The sequence below is a fragment of the Aquarana catesbeiana genome, linkage group LG05 (genome assembly GCF_042186555.1).
Source record: "Aquarana catesbeiana isolate 2022-GZ linkage group LG05, ASM4218655v1, whole genome shotgun sequence".
Classification (NCBI taxonomy): Eukaryota; Metazoa; Chordata; class Amphibia; order Anura; family Ranidae; genus Aquarana; species Aquarana catesbeiana.
In genome coordinates, this window is record NC_133328.1 from 59,843,332 (window position 1) to 59,865,003 (window position 21,672).

The window sequence follows — 21,672 nt, forward strand, 5'->3', positions numbered from 1 at the left end:
TAATTTACTGCTGCTCCTTCGTTGTCCAATCAGCAGGCTGCAGACAGAAAAATTAAACCACTGTATTCCTTAACGAACACAGAAAGTGGTGGTGCCCTCTTGGCTGTACTGTTTGGCAGATTTTTTTTAAAAAGTACAGAAATTCTTAGGCAGATGAGACCGTTCATACATGTGTATTTATTTCTGTTGCGTATTAAGTGATTTTCCTGGAATTAGGACAAGAGGGGACAAGAGGAGGCAATTATCAAGACTGTAATTCAGGGCCAAATCTAACATATCTGATATGGGGGTTCAGTAAAAAAAAATGTCAACACTGTGTGTGAGTCACTGACAGTCTGTCACACAGTGTGATAGAAATGCAAAGCCCACACCAGGACCCCTGTAGATCCAGGCCTGCTGTAATTAATGTCATATTTTAGTAATGCTTAAAAGCAACCGAAGAGTAGAGTGCTCCTTGAACAGAAGGCATGGAATAATTACCCCTCCTGTCTTCTGTGCTAGTGATATCTGCCTAATAAAGTTTTTGAAGACCTGGCACGTGTGGGATTGTCCGATTCCAGGTCCCCTGCTACATTAGGTGGTTTGACCCACCAATCTTAAAAGCGGAGTTCTGCTTAGAAAAAAAAAAAAAGAATTAAAAGTCAGCAGCTACAAATACTGCAGCTGCTGACTTTTAATAATTGGACACTTACCTGTCCCAGGGTCCAGCGATGTGGGGAACAAAGCCCCGCTCATCTCCCCCTCCTCTCTGCGGCATCGGCATTGTAACTGTGGGCGCCTGGCTGTGGCTTCACAGCCAGGCACCCACTGCGCATGCGTGAGCTGCGCGCCGTGACTGGCCGGGCAATCATCTGGGACCTGTGAGGATTGCCGAGAGGGAGGAGAGAGAGGTGATCTCCCTTTCTGTGCCACGGTGCGCCGGGAGGAAGTGGGAGCTGGGACTCTCTAAAAAGAGGGTATCCAATCCCCCCCCCCCCAAAAAAAAAAATGACATGCCAAATGTGACATGTCAGGGGGTCACCTCCCTTAAAGCGGAAGTTCCATTTTTGGGTGCAACTCCGCTTTAAGTCAATATTGTGTCCTCTACTAAGGCGGGGCCAATAGATTAAACCACTGAGCACAGCAGGGGGGCAGGAATCTGACTCTCCTGGAAGTGTCAGATTCTGCAGGATGTTCGGCTGGTAGATCCTCTTGCAGAGATCATTGGTGCAATGAGCAAAAGCATTGGGCATTCAATGTCATCTTTTTTTTGTAATTTAATTTAGCTTAGATGCTTAAACCTCACCTCTAACACTTAAAAAACAAAGTCAGAACTTTGCATATTAATATGTTTTTGCACCACCTTATTGAATTATCTGGAAAATAGTGTAAAATGAAACCAGCTTAGATAGAAACAAACTGTGCTTGAGAAAATGAAATTCAACACCTTGCGGTGATTATTAGATCAGTAACAAGTTATAGACCTAATCTTCCCACTTGCATTCGGTTTCCAAGGCGATTCATGGATGTCTTCACTCAACGTCCTAATTAATGAAATCATCCTAACGTGCAGATTGCAGCACTGAATTATTTTTATCCCTTGTGTTTTGTGGATCTGAAACAATGCAATAACTGGGAAAACCTACCAAAAAGCAGGAGCTAAAATAAAGTCAGTAATTTATAGGAGATTCACATTTTTTATTGTACCCAATGCCTTGGACTTCTTCATGTACTAACCAAGATAGGGTCAGATTTTTATAAGGCTACATTCACATGGTAGTTTGTGTGCAGCCATGGACAGCCGTCTGCAAGAACCAGTAACTTCTTGCCAGTGGTTGTAAATACTGCCTGCACAGATATGTACACTCTACACATAGTTACATAGTTTGGTTGAAAAAAGACACAAGTCCATGTAGTTTAACAAATAAAAATGAAAAAAAAAAAAAATCATACAATCCCCTATACACAATCCTATACCCACAGTTGATCCAGAAGAAGGCAAAAACACCAAACATATCATTGGCAAGTGGGATTGCTGTTCACATATAACTGCTCATTTGATAGTTACATGCAAATATCGAACCTGGACAGTGTGCACCCAGGGTCATTATTTGTGCAGAGTTGGCCAGTTTGTGTGCAGCCATAGCACAAAGTGTTGCTGTGTTTAGCCGCTTCTGATCGCAGCAAACTATCTGCGGCTGTGGCTAAATTGCCATAGAGAGCAGGTCAAAATCTCGCTGCATCCAATTCGCAATAGTGTGAACCCAGCCTCAGAGTATAATAATCAAACATACTTAATTCAACTTTTATAATGTGGACTTAAATAATACGTTCACCTTTTGGAACGTTACATGTGCCACCCGTATTTAGGGTGGAACATTTAACATGTTCCAGCAGCTGCAGCAGCCCAACCCCCCCCCCCCCCAGTGACAGTGGGTGGGCATCCGCTGTCACTGTTTGAAAATAACGTGGCCATGCTGTGCTCCACCCGTCCGGCCATGTCATTCATTCTCAGTCCTTTGTGATGGGAAACCACAAATCCCGACAGATTTTGCAGCTGTCGGCTTGTAGTTTCAATGAACTACTGGAGCTTTTGCTGTCAGTGTGTATCTGCCTGCCAGTACGAGGTACCAACAGACAGACAGGTACACTGAGAAGTTTGCAGGAGTCTGCATGGCAGATTGCAGTACAATGCTTTTCAGGCTCCAACTAAAAAAAATAATAAAATGCACATTTTACCTGCAAAAAGATGTGCATTTATTTTTATTTTTTTAAAAGGTGAACTTATCCTTTAATGAGGATCTAAATTTTGGAAGCTGTTCCCAAAAGCTGAACAGGAAAAGGAATAGTCACCGGTATTACTTGTGGCCTCCCTGAGACTGATATTTCTCTATTACTGACTTACCATACCTTATTCTGCACTGTATCTCTGTGTGGAGGCAGCCATTTTGGTAGAGGCAGGGCTTTGCTTCCTCACGTCAGAGCCTCCAACATGGAGAACAGCAATCAGACATCACTAAATCTCACACAGCAGATCTACAGCTATGAGGCTGCAGGTACAGGAGTGCCTCGGAACACTCACACACTAGGAAGTGCAATTTTATTTTTCAGGAGGAATTTGAGATAAAAGGAACATCTTTCAGAGTATTCCTTAGGCACAAATGCATTTTTTAAATGCTCCCTTTAATAAAGAAAACAGCCTTCCCCTAGGATTCTAACCCTATCCCTCTAAACCCCTGGTTTGGATTTCCAACCTGTTGCCCAGTGACCACATGTACGATTTTGTTTCTTGTTGTGTGGCCCTCAGACCCCAACAGTCCCTGGTGTGTGTGGGAACATAAATTTATAAAGTTGTAATTGAAGTGATCTAGCAGTCTCAAGTAAAAAATGTGTAGGTGGGATGCAGCATGGTGCGGCGACAATAACACACACAGTTCCAGTGGGATGAAAGAACTTATTAAAAGAATACAAGGACAGTTCACAAAAAACCCAGTGGGAAGGCGGCCCAGCCAGGAACGCTGACAGGTCCAACAGTGTGTGGAGAGCAGGATTTAGCCGAACGGACATCGCCTGTTGAGAGGGGCAGAATGAGGTCTGGCCATTCGGAAAAGTTGGGTGCCCTACGCTTTCCCTCCTCGTCAAGAACCTTTCCCTGCCACTAGTTATGCCCCTACCAGACAGAGTACCTGTCCCAACTTTACAACACGCAAAAGTTCCAAGCCTGGGAGCCAGGGCCTTAAATAGGCTCTGCCTGACCCAAGATGGCTACATGGTCACATGCGGCAGCAGAATCCAGTTGGATTGCTTCTACCGTGACCCAGGAAACCATATAGGAACTATGTTCCTCTTGACTTCCTCTCCAATTGTAGTGCCGCTGTGGAAGAGCAACACCTTCAGTGAAGAAAGTAGATTGCACCTGCCTACAAGTTGACAGTCTCTGACTGTCTCCTATAGAATGTTCAATTTCCAACCACAACTGCAGCACATTCACAGTCTCAGACAGTCTTCTGAAGCATTACATAGACTGAATACTATGTGGTTCCCTATCTTGTAAGTCAGTCACAACTTCTCTAAACTCTAATCTTAACACCAACAGGTACATAAACCCCCTAAAACAAACTTAAAGTGATATTAAAGTCAACCCTTTTTTCTTTTAAATAACAAACATGTCATGCTTACCTTCTCTGTGCAATGATTTTGCACAGAACAGCCCCACTCCTCCTCTTTTCATGTCCCCTGCCGGTGCTTCTGGCCCCTCCCTCCTGCCAATTGCCCTCAGAGCAAGCGGCTTGCAATGGGGGCACCCATGCAGGCTTGCTCCAAAAGGTGTCAGCTCTGCGTGTCCATTCACACACAGAGCCGCGACTCCACTCTACCCCCCACCTCATTGGCTCACTAGTTGTAAATGACAGCAGCCAATGGCTCCCACTGCTGTCTTAGCCAATGAGGAAGGAGAGACCCCCGGACAGCTGAGGCTCTCGTGCACATCACTGGGCTCAGGTATTAGGGGGACTGGGGGGGGGGGGCTGCTACACAAAGAAGGTTTTTTTTTACATTCATGCATAAAATGCATGAAGGTTTAAAACTTTCAGTCTTTACAAACACTTTGCAAAATCCTTCTTCAGTAAACTTTTTTTACCTTGCACCCAAAGCAACATGGGCTGAATACTAATAGGCCCATGCTGAAAACAAACAGCATTGGCTCCTAAGAATACTTTGAAGAGATTTTAAAAGTTATAAACAAAGATAATACATAAAAAAATGGATATTCATTAAAGGGAACTGCTCATAAAAAATCTGATGTAAGCAGCAGATCTTAGACTCCCAGCCTGCATACTTGCGGCGATGACCTCAACTTTATCAAGAATGAGATTATTGCCTTGAAACTAGTATGAGGCCTGCAAGTCAGAGGATGGGAGCATCCATCAAAGACTAGGACAGGCATTTGGCTTTGTGACATATTCCCCAACAGTAATGGATATAGTGAAAACGTTGAACTACAAATTACATTACACTTACCAATATTACTGTAAGTGTAGCAAGTAAATAAAAAAAAAAAAAACCTCCCAGTATTGCTATTACTAGGCTGCAGCTAGAGGGAGCTCTAATGATTTGTAGTGTAACTTCAAGAGAATGAAACCAACAAGTTCACTTTAAAGAGGAACTGCAGTCTGCTCACATAATTTGTAAAAAAATATCTTTGCCATTTTGAAGCTTCCCTCCAACCACTTTGCATATTATTTTATATATAATGTGATTCTGTACTTGCCAAATATGCTGCAGAAATCTTCCTCCACTGAGTCTGGCTGCAGCCATTTTAACTGTGGGCAGCTGAAGCTGCTGCCTGTTCACTTCCTGGATTTACACAGACACAAAGGCACACCTCTAGCTCTGCAGCTTTCATTGGCCCTCTTATGATTCATCCCCCCTCCCCAGTGTTAACAACCGCCCGTTAATTTACGGGTAGCCTGAAAATTTAAGCCCACTTTTGGGCTGCCCGTAAATAACTGTTACGGGCACCGCTTCCCATAAAATAAGATGGCCTCGAGCCAACCATGCAACTGCGCATGTGCTGTTCCGAAGCCGGCCAGGCATGGGAAAGCTCGTACACGCTCGGCTGGCGTAATGGTGCCGTCTGGAGCCATTCTTGAACAGAAGCCAGTCCACTCGTTCATGGCAGTGCCGCGGCGCATCATGCACTCACCACAGCAGAGGAGGAGCCGAGGAGGGGTGAGGAGAGTGACACTGTGTGAGGGGGGATATAAGGTATAAGGTATTTACTGGCAGAAAAAAATGTTTTACTATCCAAAGTTAAAACAACAAGGGCAGAGGATTTAATAGATGGATAGATGAAAAAATAACTGAAGGTCCACTTTAAATTTGGAAAGCAAGTGAGCAACAGTGTTTTGTCTCTCCTGTTTGATGCAGCTTAGCCACACTTTGTTTATGCCATCTTTGTTCAGTTTTGTGTTTATTCTGACATTCACTTTCTCTGTTAGTATCCTATATGTTAGTACTGGTAACTTGCTAACACGAATTGATGTGCTTTTCCATGTGGTCTGCGCTACTACTAAAAAGAAAGTAATCATCTGTGTAATTTGATCCATTTCTGTTTAAAGTGGTGCTAAAGCCAGAAGGTTTTTTTTATCTTAATGAATTCTATGCATTAAGATAAAAAACATTCTGTGTGTAGCAGCCCCCCTCCCCCCAAATACTTACCTGAGCCCCATCTCGATCCAACGATGTTGCACGCGAGCCTCGGCTGTCCAAGACTCTCCCTCCTGATTGGCTGAGACACAGCAGCAGGCGCCATTGGCTCCCGTGGCTGTCAAAGTCAGTGAGCCAATGAGGAGAGAGAGGAGGCGGGGACGTGTCTGAATGGACACACAGAGCAGCGGCTCAGCTCAGGTGCCCCATTTCAAGCTGCTTGCTGTGGGGGCACCCGACGGGAGGGAGGGGCCAGGAGTGCCAGCGAGGGCCCCAAGAAGAGGAGGATCTGGGCTGCCATTACACAGAGCAGGTAAGAATGTATTATCACTTTAACACATTAAACTTGGAAAGCATGTGAGCAACGGTGTTTTGTGTCTTCTCTTTGAGCTTAGGTTCACACTCTTGCGATGCAGGAACCAGCACAATTCCATCATCGCATCTCTCCTGCTCAGCAGTTCACACTGCCCTCTGCGAACCGCTGCGGGTGTCAATACAATGTTAATGACACCCCCAGAGTGCAAACTGTGGATTCTGACAGGAATTGGATCGCATGGGTGAGAACACCCATGCGATCCGATTCCAGTGCGGGAAAAGAAAAAGTCCCTGTACTTTTCTTATGCAAATCCAATGTGAATTCAGCCATACAACTGTATCGCTGAATTCGCACTGCACAGCCATCGCGTGTGATCGGCACTGCAGTGTGGGTGCGAATCACATGCGATATCTGACATCGCACAAGTGCAAACCGGGCTGATATACAAGGCTGCATCTTTGTCATCCCTTGCACTCATATCACTGATAATCCTATAACATTAGCAGTCATCAGGAGCCTACATCCTTGTAAGTCAATCAAAAGCACCTTTTATGTGAATGGGCAGATTGACCTATGATTGGGTTGATATGGGTTTCTGCACACCACTGCCAGGGATGCCAATTCAAAATTTGACAGCCGTGCAAAGCACCGAGTATGGCTCCAGTATGGCTTTCACATTTTGACATGCGGCTGTTTCTGTGCATTTGCGGTGTCTGCATCCACGTCTATATGCTGCCCTCATACAGCCCAGGCTGGATACAGACTAACAAAGGCAGCCTGAATGCAGAATAGGTGCCTGCGCCTTTCTGAATGCCGCCTGTGGCTGTCAAACGTTTCACATTTTTACGGATACATTATCATGATACCACTGAACTACGCACACGGATAGCATGGTTTAAGTATTGTCAGCAGTACTTTGTAAATAACACTAATTCATGGGTGACAATATTTGGGGAGGTTAGCATCACATTATGGGGAGCTCTGTGATATAGAAAGCATTCCTCGCTATTTGGTGCTGTGTTTGACAAGAACCAAATATTTTTTATTTTAACTGTGCACAAAGTTTAGATGTACAATAAACATTATAATCACAGGAAATACAATGCATATTTTACAGCCAGAATTTTTCTAGAGACAGGACCAGTTCATACCAGAACACGATGTGGGAAAGATGTGTTCCGTGCAGGTTTCCTGTACTGTGGGTAAAACGCACTGTGATCTTTGGGTGCCAATACATTGTTAACCGCACCCCAAACAAAGATTGCAAATGCATTGCATTTGCAGGCACCAGATGGCATGGTACCACAGTACCATGCCATTTGGTACAGCATGTTTTTCAAAAATAGTGCATGCAGTACTTTTTCTGTGTCCCAGTGTAATTTGCAGCCCATTCAAATTATTAGGCTGCCATATCGCGATTCTGGTGTGACCCGACCCTTAAAAAAGAAATCCAGGTATGGATATTTTATAGTCACGCTGATCCAGCTTGGAGTAAATACTGTGTGTACAATGGGTATAGAAAAAAAATCACCCCCCCCTTTAAAATAATCACATTTTGTTGCTTTGCAGCCTGACACAGACACAGTTTTTGTTTTATGCAGCTGTATTTACTAGTGCAACTTATAACATCCAAGTGAAAGATATAACATCAACATGTCAGAAAAGATAAAAATTCAAAAACAGAATCACTGAGTTGGAAAAAGGATCACCCCCCCTTATGTCAGTATTTTATTGGACCACCTTTTGCTTTAATTAAAGCCTTTAGTATGTTGGGATTTGTCTCTGCTAACTTTGCACATCTCGGACTCTGCAATATTTTCCCACTCTTCTTTGCAGAACTGTTCAAGTTCAGTTACATTTGATCATGACCGCAGTCCACAGAAGTCATTTCACAGATTTTCCATGGGGTTTAAAGTGGTTGTAAACACACCACTTTTACCTACAGGTAAGCCTATAATAAAGCTTACCTGTAGGTACCGTGCACATCTCCTAATCTTGCACCGTTTAGGAGATATTCACTATATCAGCATGTGTCGACATCATCGGCACATGCACACTGAAGAAACGGCCCGCTTGTGCTGTTTCTTCAGCTGCTGTGGTCAATCACAGCATACTAGCTCATTATGCCTTTGTTTTGCAGGTTTTTTTTTTCCTGTGGGTTTACAACCACTTTAAGTCTGGGCTCTGACTAGGCCATGCAAGGACATCCACCCTTTTCCCATTGACAACTTTCTGGTAGAGGTCAGCAGATTTTCCTCAAGAATTGAATGGTATTTTGTCCCATCAATTTTTCCTTCTATCCTGACAGGTGCTTCAGTCCCTGTGGCAGAGAAACATCCCATAACAGGATATTACCACCTCCATGCTTTATTGTAGGAATGGTGTTACTTGGATGGTGAGCTGTATTGGATTTCTGACAGACATTTTGTTAGGTGTTGAGGCCAAATAATTTAATTTTATTCTCATCTGACCACCTTAAAAATTGGGCAAATATTGCAAAGTCTAGATGTGCAAAGTTAGTAGAGACATATCCCAACAGACTAAAGCCTGTATTTAAAGCAAAAGGTGGTCCAACAAAATACTGAAATAAGGGGTGATCCTTTTTCCAATTCAGTGATTCTGTTTTTGATTTTTTTTCCTGACATTTTGGTGTTACAGTTGTGCTCATAAGTTTACATACCCTGGCAGAATTTATGATTTCTTGGCCATTTTTCAGAGAATATGAATGATAAAACAAAAACATTTCTTTCACTCATGGTTAGTGTTTGGCTGAAGCCATTTATTATCAATCAACTGTGTTTACTCTTTAAATCATAATCACAACAGAAACTACCCAAATGACCCTGATCAAAAAAGTTTACATACCCTGGTGATTTTGGCCTGATAACATGCACACAAGTTGACACAAAGGGGTTTGAATGGCTATTAAACGGTAACCATCCTCACCTGTGATTTGTTTGCTTGTAATAAGTGTGTGTATAAAAAGGTCAATGAGTTACTGGAATCCTGACAGACCCTTTCATCTTTCATCCAGTGCTGCACTGACCTTTCTGGATTCTGAATCATGGGGAAAGCAAAAGAATTGTCAAAGTATCTGCAGGAAAAAGTAGTTGAACTGTATAAAACATGAAAAGGGATATAAAGAGATATCCAAGGAATTGAGAATGCCAATCAGCAGTGTTCAAACTCTAATCAAAAAGTGGAAAATGAGGGGTTCTGTTGAAACCAAACCACAGTCAGGTAGACCAACTAAAATTTCAGCCAAAACTGCAAGGAAAATTGTTTGGGATGCAAAGAAAAACCCACAAATAACTTCAGGTGAAATACAGGACTCTCTGAAAACATGTGGTGTGGCTGTTTCAAGATGCACAATAAGGAGGCACTTGAAGAAAGATGGGCTGCATGGTCGAGTCACCAGAAGAAAGCCATTACTGCGCAAATTCCACAAAGTATCTCGCTTATAATACACCAAACAGCACAGAGACAAGCCTCAAACCTTCTGGCACAAAGTAATTTGGAGTGATGAGACCAAAATGGAGCTTTTTGGCCACAACCATAAACACTACTTTTGGAGAGGAGTCAACAAGGCCTATGATGAAAGGTACACCATTCCTACTGTGAAACACGGAGGTGGATCGCTGATGTTTTGGGGATGTGTGAGCTACAAAAGGCACAGGAAATTTGGTCAAAATTGATGGGAAGATGAATACAGTATGTTATCAAAAAATACTGGAGGAACATTTGCATTCATCAGCCAGTTAGCTGCGCATGGGACCTACTTGAACTTTCCAACATGACAATGATCCAAAACACAAGGCCAAGTTGACCTGTCATTGGCTACAGCAGAATAAAGTGAAGATTCTGGAGTGGCCATCTCAGTCTCCTGACCTCAATATCATTGAGCCACTCTGGGGAGATCTCAAAGATGCCATACCTGTCTAATGCCCTTGGAAGTCACTGAATAGACACCACTACTCCAGTGATCTCAACTTGCTTCCAGGTTCCATGCGGAAACAGTTACCCTACTGCATTCTGAACACAGGAGGTTGGCCGCTTGGCACAGGTGCTTTTCCGCCTCCTTGTAACTTCCTCTGTGAGCTTCTGAACCTCTCCTTTTCACCCCTCACTCCTGTTTGTTTGGATAGAGCATTGAACTGCCCTATGCACTCTACAAATCCCATAGACCATTGTACCTAGTCCTTCTCAGGGGAAATCATAGAGGGTGGTTTTGGGGCCTCTGCACTTTCCCTGTCATTGCAGCTTTGTAAATAGTTGATCGGATCGCAGAGAGCCCAGCGGTGTGGGGGAGGCTGTCTGTAACTTCCCCCCGTCATCTCATCAAGTTAGGCTGTCCCGCGGGGATGTTCATGCTCCCGAGGCAGCCGGAAGTGGTGGGTGGGTGCTTCCTCCACTCCTTCCACAGACTCCTCCCCTCAGGCTGACCCCCCTCCTGCAGCTAAAGAAGAAAGAGGAGGATAGACCACAGGAGCCCAGGAATCTCTATATACCACCCTAACCTTGCACTATATACCACCCTGACCTGGCACTATATACCACCCTAACCTGGCACTATATACCACCCTAACCTGGCACTATATACCACCCTGACCTGGCACTATTTACCCACTTAACCTGGCACTATTTACCCACCTGACCTGTCCCTATATACCGCCCTGACTTGGCACTAGTTACCCACCTAACCTGGCTCTATATATCACCCTATCCTGGTACTATATACCACCCTGACCTGGCACTATATACCACCCGAACCTGACACTAGTTGCCCACCTTACCTGGCTCCATATATCACCCTAACCTGGCACTATATACCACCCTCACCTTGCAATGTATACCACCCTCACCTTGCACTATATACCACCCTGACCTTGCACTATATACCACCCTGACCTGGCACTATATACCACCCTGACCTGGCACTATATACCACCCTGACCTGGCACTATATACCACCCTGACCTGGCACTATATACCAACCCTCACCTGGCACTATATACCAACCCTCACCTGGCACTATATACCAACCCTCACCTGGCACTATATACCACCCTGACCTGGCACTATATACCACCCTGACCTGGCACTATATACCACCCTGACCTGGCACTATATACCACCCTAACCTGGCGCTACACCACCTAACCTGCCAGTATACTACCCCAACGTCACTTGACGTCAACGTGTGGTGCGCTGCCCCCCGCCAGATATAGGATCCACCCCGGGTTCCAAATGCTCTAGGTACGCCCCTGGTTCCTCTATACATTTTCTGATTGTAATTTACAATAATCACTGCCTATTTTATGAGTTAATAAACAGATGACAGATGTTTGTGCTTTGGATGTACTGATCACTCTTCTGTTGGCAGTATACTGTCAGCATACTCACATGGAGATCTCGGAAGTGTTCGTTGTAGTCCAGTGCATAACCAACTACAAATTTATTCGGAATTTCAAACCCCGTATCTGCAAACACAAAGCATTCATTTTAATTCCATTCAAAATCACCATCAGAATAAATCACTATTTTATTACTCTGTAAGAAGTCAGTTCCACAAAGTGGAAAACTATGACATTTTATTCCATATTTATTTGTATGTAGATTTATTCTCTCATAGAGGTAACATTCTCAGAGTGCTAAGGTGGCTAGACTGTAAGCTATAACGAGAAGGGCCCTCTGATTCCTCCTGTATTGAATTGTATTGTAACTGTACTGTCTGCCCTCATGTTGTAAAACATGTTGGCGCTATATAAATCCTGTATTATAATAATAATAATAATAATAATAATAAAGTGGCATTTATCCAATCACTGCTCCTCTAGGAAGGCTCATTTCCCTTCAGATGAAGAGTTCTATTTTATCTGTAGAATTTGAGAGCAAGCTGCCACCCAGTGGACAAACTCTGAATAATTACTTCCCATACGGGTACTGAGATAACACAAAAATGTCACAGGTATTGAAGTAACGTGTGCGCAGAGAGGATTTTTAAAAAAAGGGGTGTTCCACTTACACATGATCTTTGTTTTCTGGTTTGTGGGTACCTGTCTGCTTTCATTATGTGTTTGTGATAGATATATAGATAGATGGATGGATGATAGAAGAATAAAAGTAAAACTGATGAAATGTAGAATTGTTTTTCATGCAACTGCTGCAAATTTTACAACATAATCAGGAAATCAAATTCCTCTTTTAGCTTTGCAGCATCTTTTGTGACTTGCGTGGCGACTGGACACTGAACCAGTGGTGTGATGATCCAAGTCCTGCACCACAAGAGCACCAAAAGTCCAATTCTCATAAAAAACAAAACGATTATGCAGTATTTACATCAAAATGAAAAAATGTGCAGGTAAATTATCGCAAAAAAATGCGGTCCCCCCCAATAGATGGTTGCTAATGTGCGGGTTGGGAAGTCAGCCGCCGCGTCCTTAACAACGGATGACTTATTAGCCTGTCAGCGAGTTCCCTACTGGCAGATGAATGTAAAGAAAACATGCTGGCAATTAAAAATGATGAAAAAAAAAAAAAAAAAAAGCGTGGGATCCCCCTTCCCACCCAATGCATACTAGGCCCTTCGGGTCTAGTATGGTTTTTAAGGGGGACCCCCTCACCGGCGTGCTTCACGACCAGTGTCTAGCTGGTTGTTAAGGAGCGGGAGGGGAGGCCGGCCACTGCGTCCTTAACAGCGGATTACTCATCAGCTGTCAGTGGGATTCTCCGCTGACAGCTGAACGTGAACTAAACAATTGCCGGCAATAAAAAAAATTTGAAAAAAAACAGCATGGGGGTCTCCCCCAAGCCATACCAGGCCCTTTTGGCATGCGGTTCCCTCCCCCCAAATCCATACCAGACCCTTATCCGAGCATGCAGCCTGATAGGTCAGGAATGGGAGGGGGATGAGTGAGCGCCACCCCTCCTGAACCATACCAGGCCACATGCCCTCAAAGCACCTTGTCCCCATGTTGAACCCACTGACAGCTGAGTCGTCATTCGTTGTTAAGGACACGGCACCCAGCTTCTCGGCCTGCTCCTTAACAACCAGACCGATGCAATAAATTACCGCATTAAAATTTGCGGTAATTACCGCATTATCGAAACTTCACTGCAGTAGTTATTTACTGCACCATTCGTAGTGAATTGAACATTTGAACAATTGTTTCCACATGCGTTATTTTACTGCAATTTTATTCAGTGTTATTTAACTCTTAGTGAATTGACCCCTAAGTGCCTTAATATCCACCAATAGTAACACAACAGCCGCACTCATCAATAATATCATCCATTAATGCACAAAAGTAACTGTCCCTTTAAATTTACCATAGTCCAGTTATATACATTTTTCTCTGAAAATATATTTATGTGTGGATCAAAGTGTGAAATGAATAATACAAATCAATGTGCAAACAAAGTGGTATCAGTATAGTCCCGTACAGTATTTAAAATAAAAAGTCCTATGAAATATGAAAAAAGTGAAATAAAAGTCCACCGTGAGTAAATTATTTGCTAATCGCCATCACCACCTCCAGATCACCAATCACCAATGAACACGGCTACCTACCAGGCAATAAGACCTCAGTGCACAGAAGGTCAAATAGTGCTTTTTAGGAACAATCCTCAGATGCATGGATGGCTCTAACACTCGCTCTCAACAACCATAACCACACCATATTCCTCATGCACTGAGAAAGCATAAAGGGAACTTACATAGTATAGTATATCCTGATTTACTTTTATTAAAAATATAAAGCATGTGCTCACAAACAAGGAATCAATGCACACACAAACACCCGCCAGTCCTCTGGGTGGGCATGACGACATCACTGCTAAACTCCGCCCTACGCATTTCGTCCTCCCAAGGGCTTTGTTTGCACATTGTGCATTAATAATTTCACACATTGATCTGCACATACATAATTTTTCTAAGAAATATGAATATAACTGGATTGTGGTACATTTAAAGTGACAGACCAAAAGATTTTTGTATATTAATACAAGTGAATGGCTGCATGTGGCCGTGATTGCTTCTGCATCAGCATTTACCCATGCATACGTGTGTGGCTTTTTCCCCAAATGCAAAAGTGAAGTTTACCTGAGCATGGCTACAGCCCTTTGCTTATATTATTGTTTTGATTTTTTTTTTAGCAGTTGTGCGTATGTGTTATTTTTTATTAGTACGCTATCAAGTGGGCTTAAAGTGATTCTAAATTCTCCTTTTTTTTCCCTATAAAAGTAATAAACTTGCTATGGGGGCACCCAAGCTGAGTCACAGCTCCCTGACCCCCCCCCCCTGATTGGCTAGCTGACTTTGATTGACAGCAGCGGGAACCCATAGGGCCCTGCTGCTGTATCTCAGCCAATCAGGAAGGAGAGTCTTGGATGGCTAAAAATTGTGGACATTGCTGGAAAGAGAGGGACCTCAGGTAAGTGTTGGGGGGCTGAGGGGACTGCTAAACTCATGTGGCATATTTGTTGTGTTACTATTATAGCGTAGTTCAGTTATATTCATAGACCCTCCCCATGAGATCATAATTAGTGATCGTGGCCTACAGTACATATAATTATTAGGCTGCAGAGGGGTGATGGAAATGAACATGTGACTAGCGCATTCATTTGCTCCCCGGGTGCAGAAAAGTGCAGGATTTTACACTTCAGCACAAAGAAGCTGCTAAATGCTCGTGTGCAGGAGTCCTAAAGCTGGCCATAGGTGGTTGGAATCTCGACCAGTTCAGAAGGGATCGGTCGAGAATCGAACAATGTATGGGCAGGCTGATTGTATCCAAGTTGATCAATTGGATTTTTCTGATTATTCCCAGGGCTATAGCTGCTCGCTATAATCACTGTGTGTTCTCCCGGCAGGGATGCCTCCCTCCGCCAGGAGAACACAAAAGCTACATGGGAGCTATTCCCCCATCAACACTAACTGTGTTGATGGGGGAATTGAATAATTTTCTTTCCTGCAACATCTATGGTCAGCTTTAGACTACAGTGGTGTCACCTGCCTCCAAATAGTAGGGGTGTGTAAATCATAAGAACACCTGGCAGAATTGCAAGAAAGATGGTTATGTATTAGAGGAAACTGCAAGAAAAAGTCTCCTGTGCCTCCCAGGGAGTCCCAAAACACAGCCACACCATGTACACAACCATGGCCTCAGTTTCAATTGGGAGTTTAGATGCACTTTTACCATCCCGCAATGCAATGTGGGCACTATTGCTCACTCAGGCACCAGCAATACATTGTGGGATCTGGAGACATCAGAACTCTGACGTAGGGCTCATGTAGAGGACTGTGTGCATGGTGTGCCTGATATGGGAACTCTCTGGGTGCAAACACTGTTATTTGGTACCAGCTCTTAGCTATATAATTTATAATGGCTGGTTTGCTTTAAAGTAAGTTTATAAATGTTTAACCACTTGCCGTCCGCTTCATAGCAGATTTACTGCAACAGGATGACTCTCTTGTGCAGAAATCATACACAATCTCACACACACATTTATATATATATATTTTACACACACAGTATCTCACAAAAGTGAGTACACCCCTCACATTTTTGTGAAAATGTTATTATATCTTTTCATGTGACAACACTGAAGAAATGACACTTTGCTACAATGTAAAGTAGTGAGTGTACAGCTTGTATAACAGTGTAAATTTGCTGTCCCCTCAAAATAACTCAACACACAGCCATTAATGTCTAAACCGCTGGCAAAAAAAAGTGAGTACACCCCTAAGTTAAAATGTCCAAATTGGGCCCAATTAGCCATTTTTCCTCCCCGGTGTCATGTGACTCATTAGTGTTACAAGGTCTCAGGTGTGAATGGGGAGCAGGTGTGTTAAATTTGGTGTTATCGCTCTCACTCTCTCATACTGGTCACTGGAAGTTCAATATGGCACCTCATGGCAAAGAACTCTCTGAGGATATGAAAAAAATAATTGTTATTCTACATAAAGATGGTCTAGGCTATAAGAAGATTGTCAAGACCCTGCAACTGAGCTGCAGCACGGTGACCAAGACCATACAGCGGTTTAACAGGAGAGGTTCCACTCAGAACAGGCCCCGCCATGGTTGACCAAAGAAGTTGAGTGCACATGCTCAGCATCATATCCAGAGGTTGCCTTTGGGAAATAGATGTATGAGTGCTGCCAGCATTGCTGCAGAGATTGAAAGGAGGGGGGGGTCAGCCTGTCAATGCTCAGACCATACGCCGCACACTGCATCAAATTGGTCTGCATGGCTGTCGTCCCAGAAGGAAGCCTCTTTTGAAGATGATGCTCAAGACAGCCCGCAAACAGTTTGCTGAAGACGAGCAGACTAAGGACATGGATTACTGGAACCATGTCCTGTGGTCTGATGAGACCAAGATAAACGTATTTGGATCAGATGTGTGTGCTGGCAACCAGGTGAGGAGTACAAAGACAAGTGTGTCTTGCTTACAGTCAAGCATGGTGGTAGGAGTGTCATGGTCTGGGGCTGCATGAGTGCTGCCGGCACTGGGGAGCTACAGTTCATTGAGGGAACCATGAATGCCAACATGTACTGTGACATACTGAAGCACAGCATGATCCCCTCCCTTCAGAGACTGGGCTGCAGGGCAGTATTCTAACATGATACCGACCTCAAACACACCTCCAAGACGACCACTGCCTTGCTAAAGAAGCTGAGGGCAAAGGTGATGGACTTGCCAAGCATGTCTCCAGACCTAAACCCTATTGATCATCTGTGGGGTATCCTCAAATGGAAGGTGGAGGAGCAAACCTTTCCTTTGTTGTTTCACTGGGACACTGTGCACAGGCAGCTTTACCTTGGGAACACTTCACTGCACCTTTATTTGAACAACGTACATAAGCATCTTTAGCTACAGTCATCACCAGATATACTACCATTCTGTTAATACACCTTATTCGATACAATTAAATGAGCGCCGACTACCGGTGAAGACCATCAGATCTGCAACAGGGACATTCTGTCATTGCTACTTAAAGGGCCCTCATACCATCCATATTTAGCTTCATCTCTCATAGGATCAAAGGTTCAACAGGGCGGCCTGGGTTTCTCTTTCTAGAAGTATTGTCAGAATTGATACTTAATCTCTGCTTATCCTTTCAGGTTATGTTCAAGTGGGACTCCAATGTACATATGTGTATATAATAATCTATTGTTGCCAACTGTGTTAACTGGCATTTTCTTCAGGAGTCATTCAACTGAGTTTGTGCTGCTATCCCAAGCTCAGTTGAACCATTACCCCCTTTGTATAACCATATCTTAACTGAAGTATTCCAGTAAACGTTAACAGAATATAAATGTATTGAGTGTTGTATTATTACTTAAAGGTGTTGCAATGATGTCTGAACCCAAAGTGTCAGGTGGGTTGGAGTGTTCACAGGGTCATGGCGATGCAGATGAGCAGGTAAATCCAAGCAGTCCCCAAGGGGGCCGTGCTACACCTAATTAACAATACAAACAGTGATCTCCCCCCTCCTCAGCCTAGTAGGCAACAGACTATAGCAGGAGTCCCTAGTAGCAGACTGTCTGGCTCCAGAGGCCAAGGTGACCAGCTCTTTCAATTAACGTATAGTTCAGAATCAAACAAACCAAGAATAGTCTTTGCATATTTCCTGGGAGATATTGTGGATAAATATTAATGTTCCATTTTAATTAATCAAAGACACATTCTTAATGTCCATAATTTTTTTGGTCACCCTGTGCCCCTAATAGACACAGGGTGACTTAGACCTAGGAGGTGCATGGGGAGCTGAAGCAAGGGTTTCCCAACCTCTCCAAGGGATTCTGGGTTCCACCAGCCCCCCTGCTCAAAGTGACTCCCGTCACATCTCTCCCCTTTTGGCAGCAGACTAACACAGGAGGAGACCCCAGAGGGGTTGACTCAGAAGTTAGTCCGTAGTTTCAGCCCCCCCAATGCCTGTACCCACATAGTACCCCAAACAAATTGTTCCCAACAGAGCATTATTCACCCAGCCAACCTCTGCCTCTCTCGTAGAACATACCCGCTGCTGGGGGGAAGTGCGACCTGGTCCTTCCCCCTGGAGTCCCTTCAGATGCTGGAGAGAAGACAGGGTGGCCGGGCTCACTCCATCATGCTGTTGGGGATCTTGGCCGACTGCCCAGCATCCCTGGACAGTGGAGAAGTCCATTCCACTTCCACAGGAAATCCATCCTGTGAGTGGAGGGCAGAGGCCAGCAGCGCTCTGTCCTGTTGCTAGCGGTTCAGCTGGGTGTAGGAGCTTCACTACATCAGCTTGTCACTGGGGAGGGAGGCCGACTGCCCCAGCTCCCTGGAACTCCGCAGTTGTTGCCGGTGCTGGGCAGAGGTTGGTAGTACTCTGCCCTGTTGCCTGCATTTCTGTTGGGTTTCTGTTAGTGGAGACCACAGGCCCATCCACTGACACCAGCTCAAGCTGCCCTTGTGAGGTGCCGATTACATTCTCTCCCTGAAGCACTGGCGGAGTGGATTGTTGTGCGCAGAGGCCCAGTGTTCTGCCCTGTTAGTGCTTCAGAGCTCACATCATCCATTCCGACTAACTGTTGGGGAGGGAAGACAGTTTCCTCTATTCTGGCTGACTGTTGGGGAGGGAAGACGACAACCTCCTCTTCCTTCTCCCCTGGTTCCTGATCTGCTGCTTGGGAGTGACTGCCACCTCCTCACCCTGGGCCTCCAGAACTGCCACAGGTGTGGGGCAGAGGTCTTAGACCCTCTGTCCGGTTGCCATTGCTTCAGCTGGGTTGGTGTCATCATTCTAGGGGCGGCGTCTGCTGCTGAGATGTCTTTTCTCTGGTACTGTCTCCCATGTGCACTAATCCTTGTTGGGGAGGGGGAATGATTGCTTCCCCTCCCTGCATCTCTGAAATCCACTGGGGAAGAAGAACCACCACCTTCTCACCTCGGGCCTCCAAAACTGCCATGGGTGTGGAGCAGGGGTCTGCAGTAAGGATGAGCTCCGGCGTGTTCGCATGGCGCACGTGCCGAGCCCGCCAGGAAGTCGGCACGGCGCAGCGCTAATCACAGGCAGGGAGACATTTCCCGATCTCTGCAGCCGCACATCGGGAAATGTCTCACTGCTTGTGATTAGCGCTGCGCCGTGCCGACTTCCTGGCGGGCTCGGCACGTGCGCCATACGAACACGCCGGAGCTCATCCCTAGTCTGCAGTACTCTGTCCTGCTGCCAGCACTGCTGCTGGGGATTTGCTAGGTGGTTCCTCCTCTGCAGAAAAGTCTATTAAATCTCCAGTCTCTGGAATTGCTGAAAGTGCAGGGCATGGGCTGGTGGCACTTGGGCCTGGTCCCAACATGATGAAAAGTCAAGCAAATCCATGCTTTTTGTGATCCATGGCTGGGAAATGAGGACAGCTTCCTCTTCTCCTGAGCCCTTGAACTGCCGTTGGACAAACGTATCTCTCCATCCTAAATCATCATGTGCAGAAACAGGTTTGTCAAGGTCAGTCAACACTTGGTGCATCCGCCATAAGACCTCCACTTCCATAGCTGTTGGCGGAGATGGGCAAAGCACACTGTTACTCTGCCCCATTGCTGACACTTCAGCTGAGATTTCAGGACTGTCGGCTGGTACTTCTGGATAGTCCCAGGCAAAGGGAGCCCAGCCCTGGCGCTGAGCAGAGTCTAGCACCTGTCTGTAGGCAATCTCCAGCTCCCATTCTTGCACGGCCAGAAACCATATCTTCCAGTGCCCAATGCACTTCCAAGACATTCAGTATCTCTTCTCAGAAATTCATGATTTCGTCCAACTGCCACTCCAAATCACTCCCAAAGTTAGGGTCTCCTGACAGCTTCACGTACAACAGTCCCAGGCTGCTGTAGCCAAAGCCTTCCATTGGGCGGTCATCCACCATGCTTGACTGTAGGCAAGACACACTTGTCTTTGTACACCTCACCTGGTTGCCGCCACACACGCTTGATACCATCTGAACCAAATAAGTTTATCTTGGTCTCATGGACCAAGATGGTCAGTTCCAGTAATCCATGTCCTTAGTCTGCTTGTCTTCAGCAAACTGTTTGCAGGCTTTCTTGTGCATCATCTTTAGAAGAGGCTTCCTTCTGGGACAACAGCCATGCAGACCAATTTGATGCAGTGTGCAGTGTATGGTCTGAGCACTGACAGGCCAACCCCCCCATCCCTTCAACCACGCATACGTCTCTTTCCCAAAGACAGCCTCTGGATATGATGCTGAGCACGTGCACTCAACTTCTTTGGTAGACAGACCATGGCGAGGCCTGTTCTGAGTGGAACCTGTCCTGTTAAACCACTGTATGGTTTTGGCCACCATGCTGCAGCTCAGTTTCAGGGTCTTGGCAATCTTTTTATAGCCTAGGCCATCTTTATGTAGAGCAACAATTATTTTCTATTCAGATCCTTAGAGAGAGTTCTTTGCCATGAGGTGCCATGTTGAACTTCCAGTGACCGGTATGAGAGAGTGAGAGTGATAACACCAAATTTAACACACCTACCCCCCCCCCCCCCATTCACACCTGAGACCTTGTAACACTAACAAGTCACATCACTTCGGGGAGGGAAAATGGCTAATTGGGCCCAATTTGGACATTTTTACTTAGGGGTGTACTCACTTTTGTTGCACATTTAACCCTTTGATCACCCTAGATGTTTAACCCCTTCCCAGCCAGTGTCATTAGTACAGTGACAGTGTATATTTTTTTAGCACTGACCACTGTATACTGGTTCCCACAAAGTGTCAGTGTCCTATTGTCCACCGCAATATCGCAGTCCCGCTATAAGTCGCTGATCACTGCCATTACTAGTATTTAAAAAATTTAATAAAAATTCCATAAATATATCCTATAGTTTGTAGGCATTATAACATTTGCGTAAACCAATCAATATATTTTTATTGGGATTTTTTTAACCAAAAATATGTAGCAGAATACACACTGGCCTCGATTTATAAAGAAATTAGGTTTTTCACATTTTTTTTTTTTTTTATTGAATATGTTTTATAGCAGAAAGTAGGAAAAAATTTTTGTTTTCGCAATTGTGCCTTTTTTTGTTCATGGTGCAAAAAAATAAAAACACCAGTGGTGATCAAATACCACTAAAAGAAAGCTCTATTTGTGGGGGAAAAAAATTGTCAAAATTGTATTTGGGTACAGTGTTGCATGACCAAGCA

The 21,672-nt window shown here is 44.6% G+C and overlaps 1 protein-coding gene across 3 annotated transcripts in view; it reads right to left on the reverse strand.

Annotated features, from left to right (window-relative positions):
* Positions 1-21,672, reverse strand: part of PRTFDC1 (phosphoribosyl transferase domain containing 1) — a 75,135-nt gene that overhangs the window by 4,323 nt on the left and 49,140 nt on the right. For all 3 annotated transcript variants that reach the window (XM_073629780.1, XM_073629782.1, XM_073629783.1), the window contains exon 9: positions 11,906-11,982. In XM_073629780.1, coding sequence (XP_073485881.1) covers positions 11,906-11,982 — 77 coding nt within the window. The remainder of the gene's footprint in view (positions 1-11,905; positions 11,983-21,672) is intronic.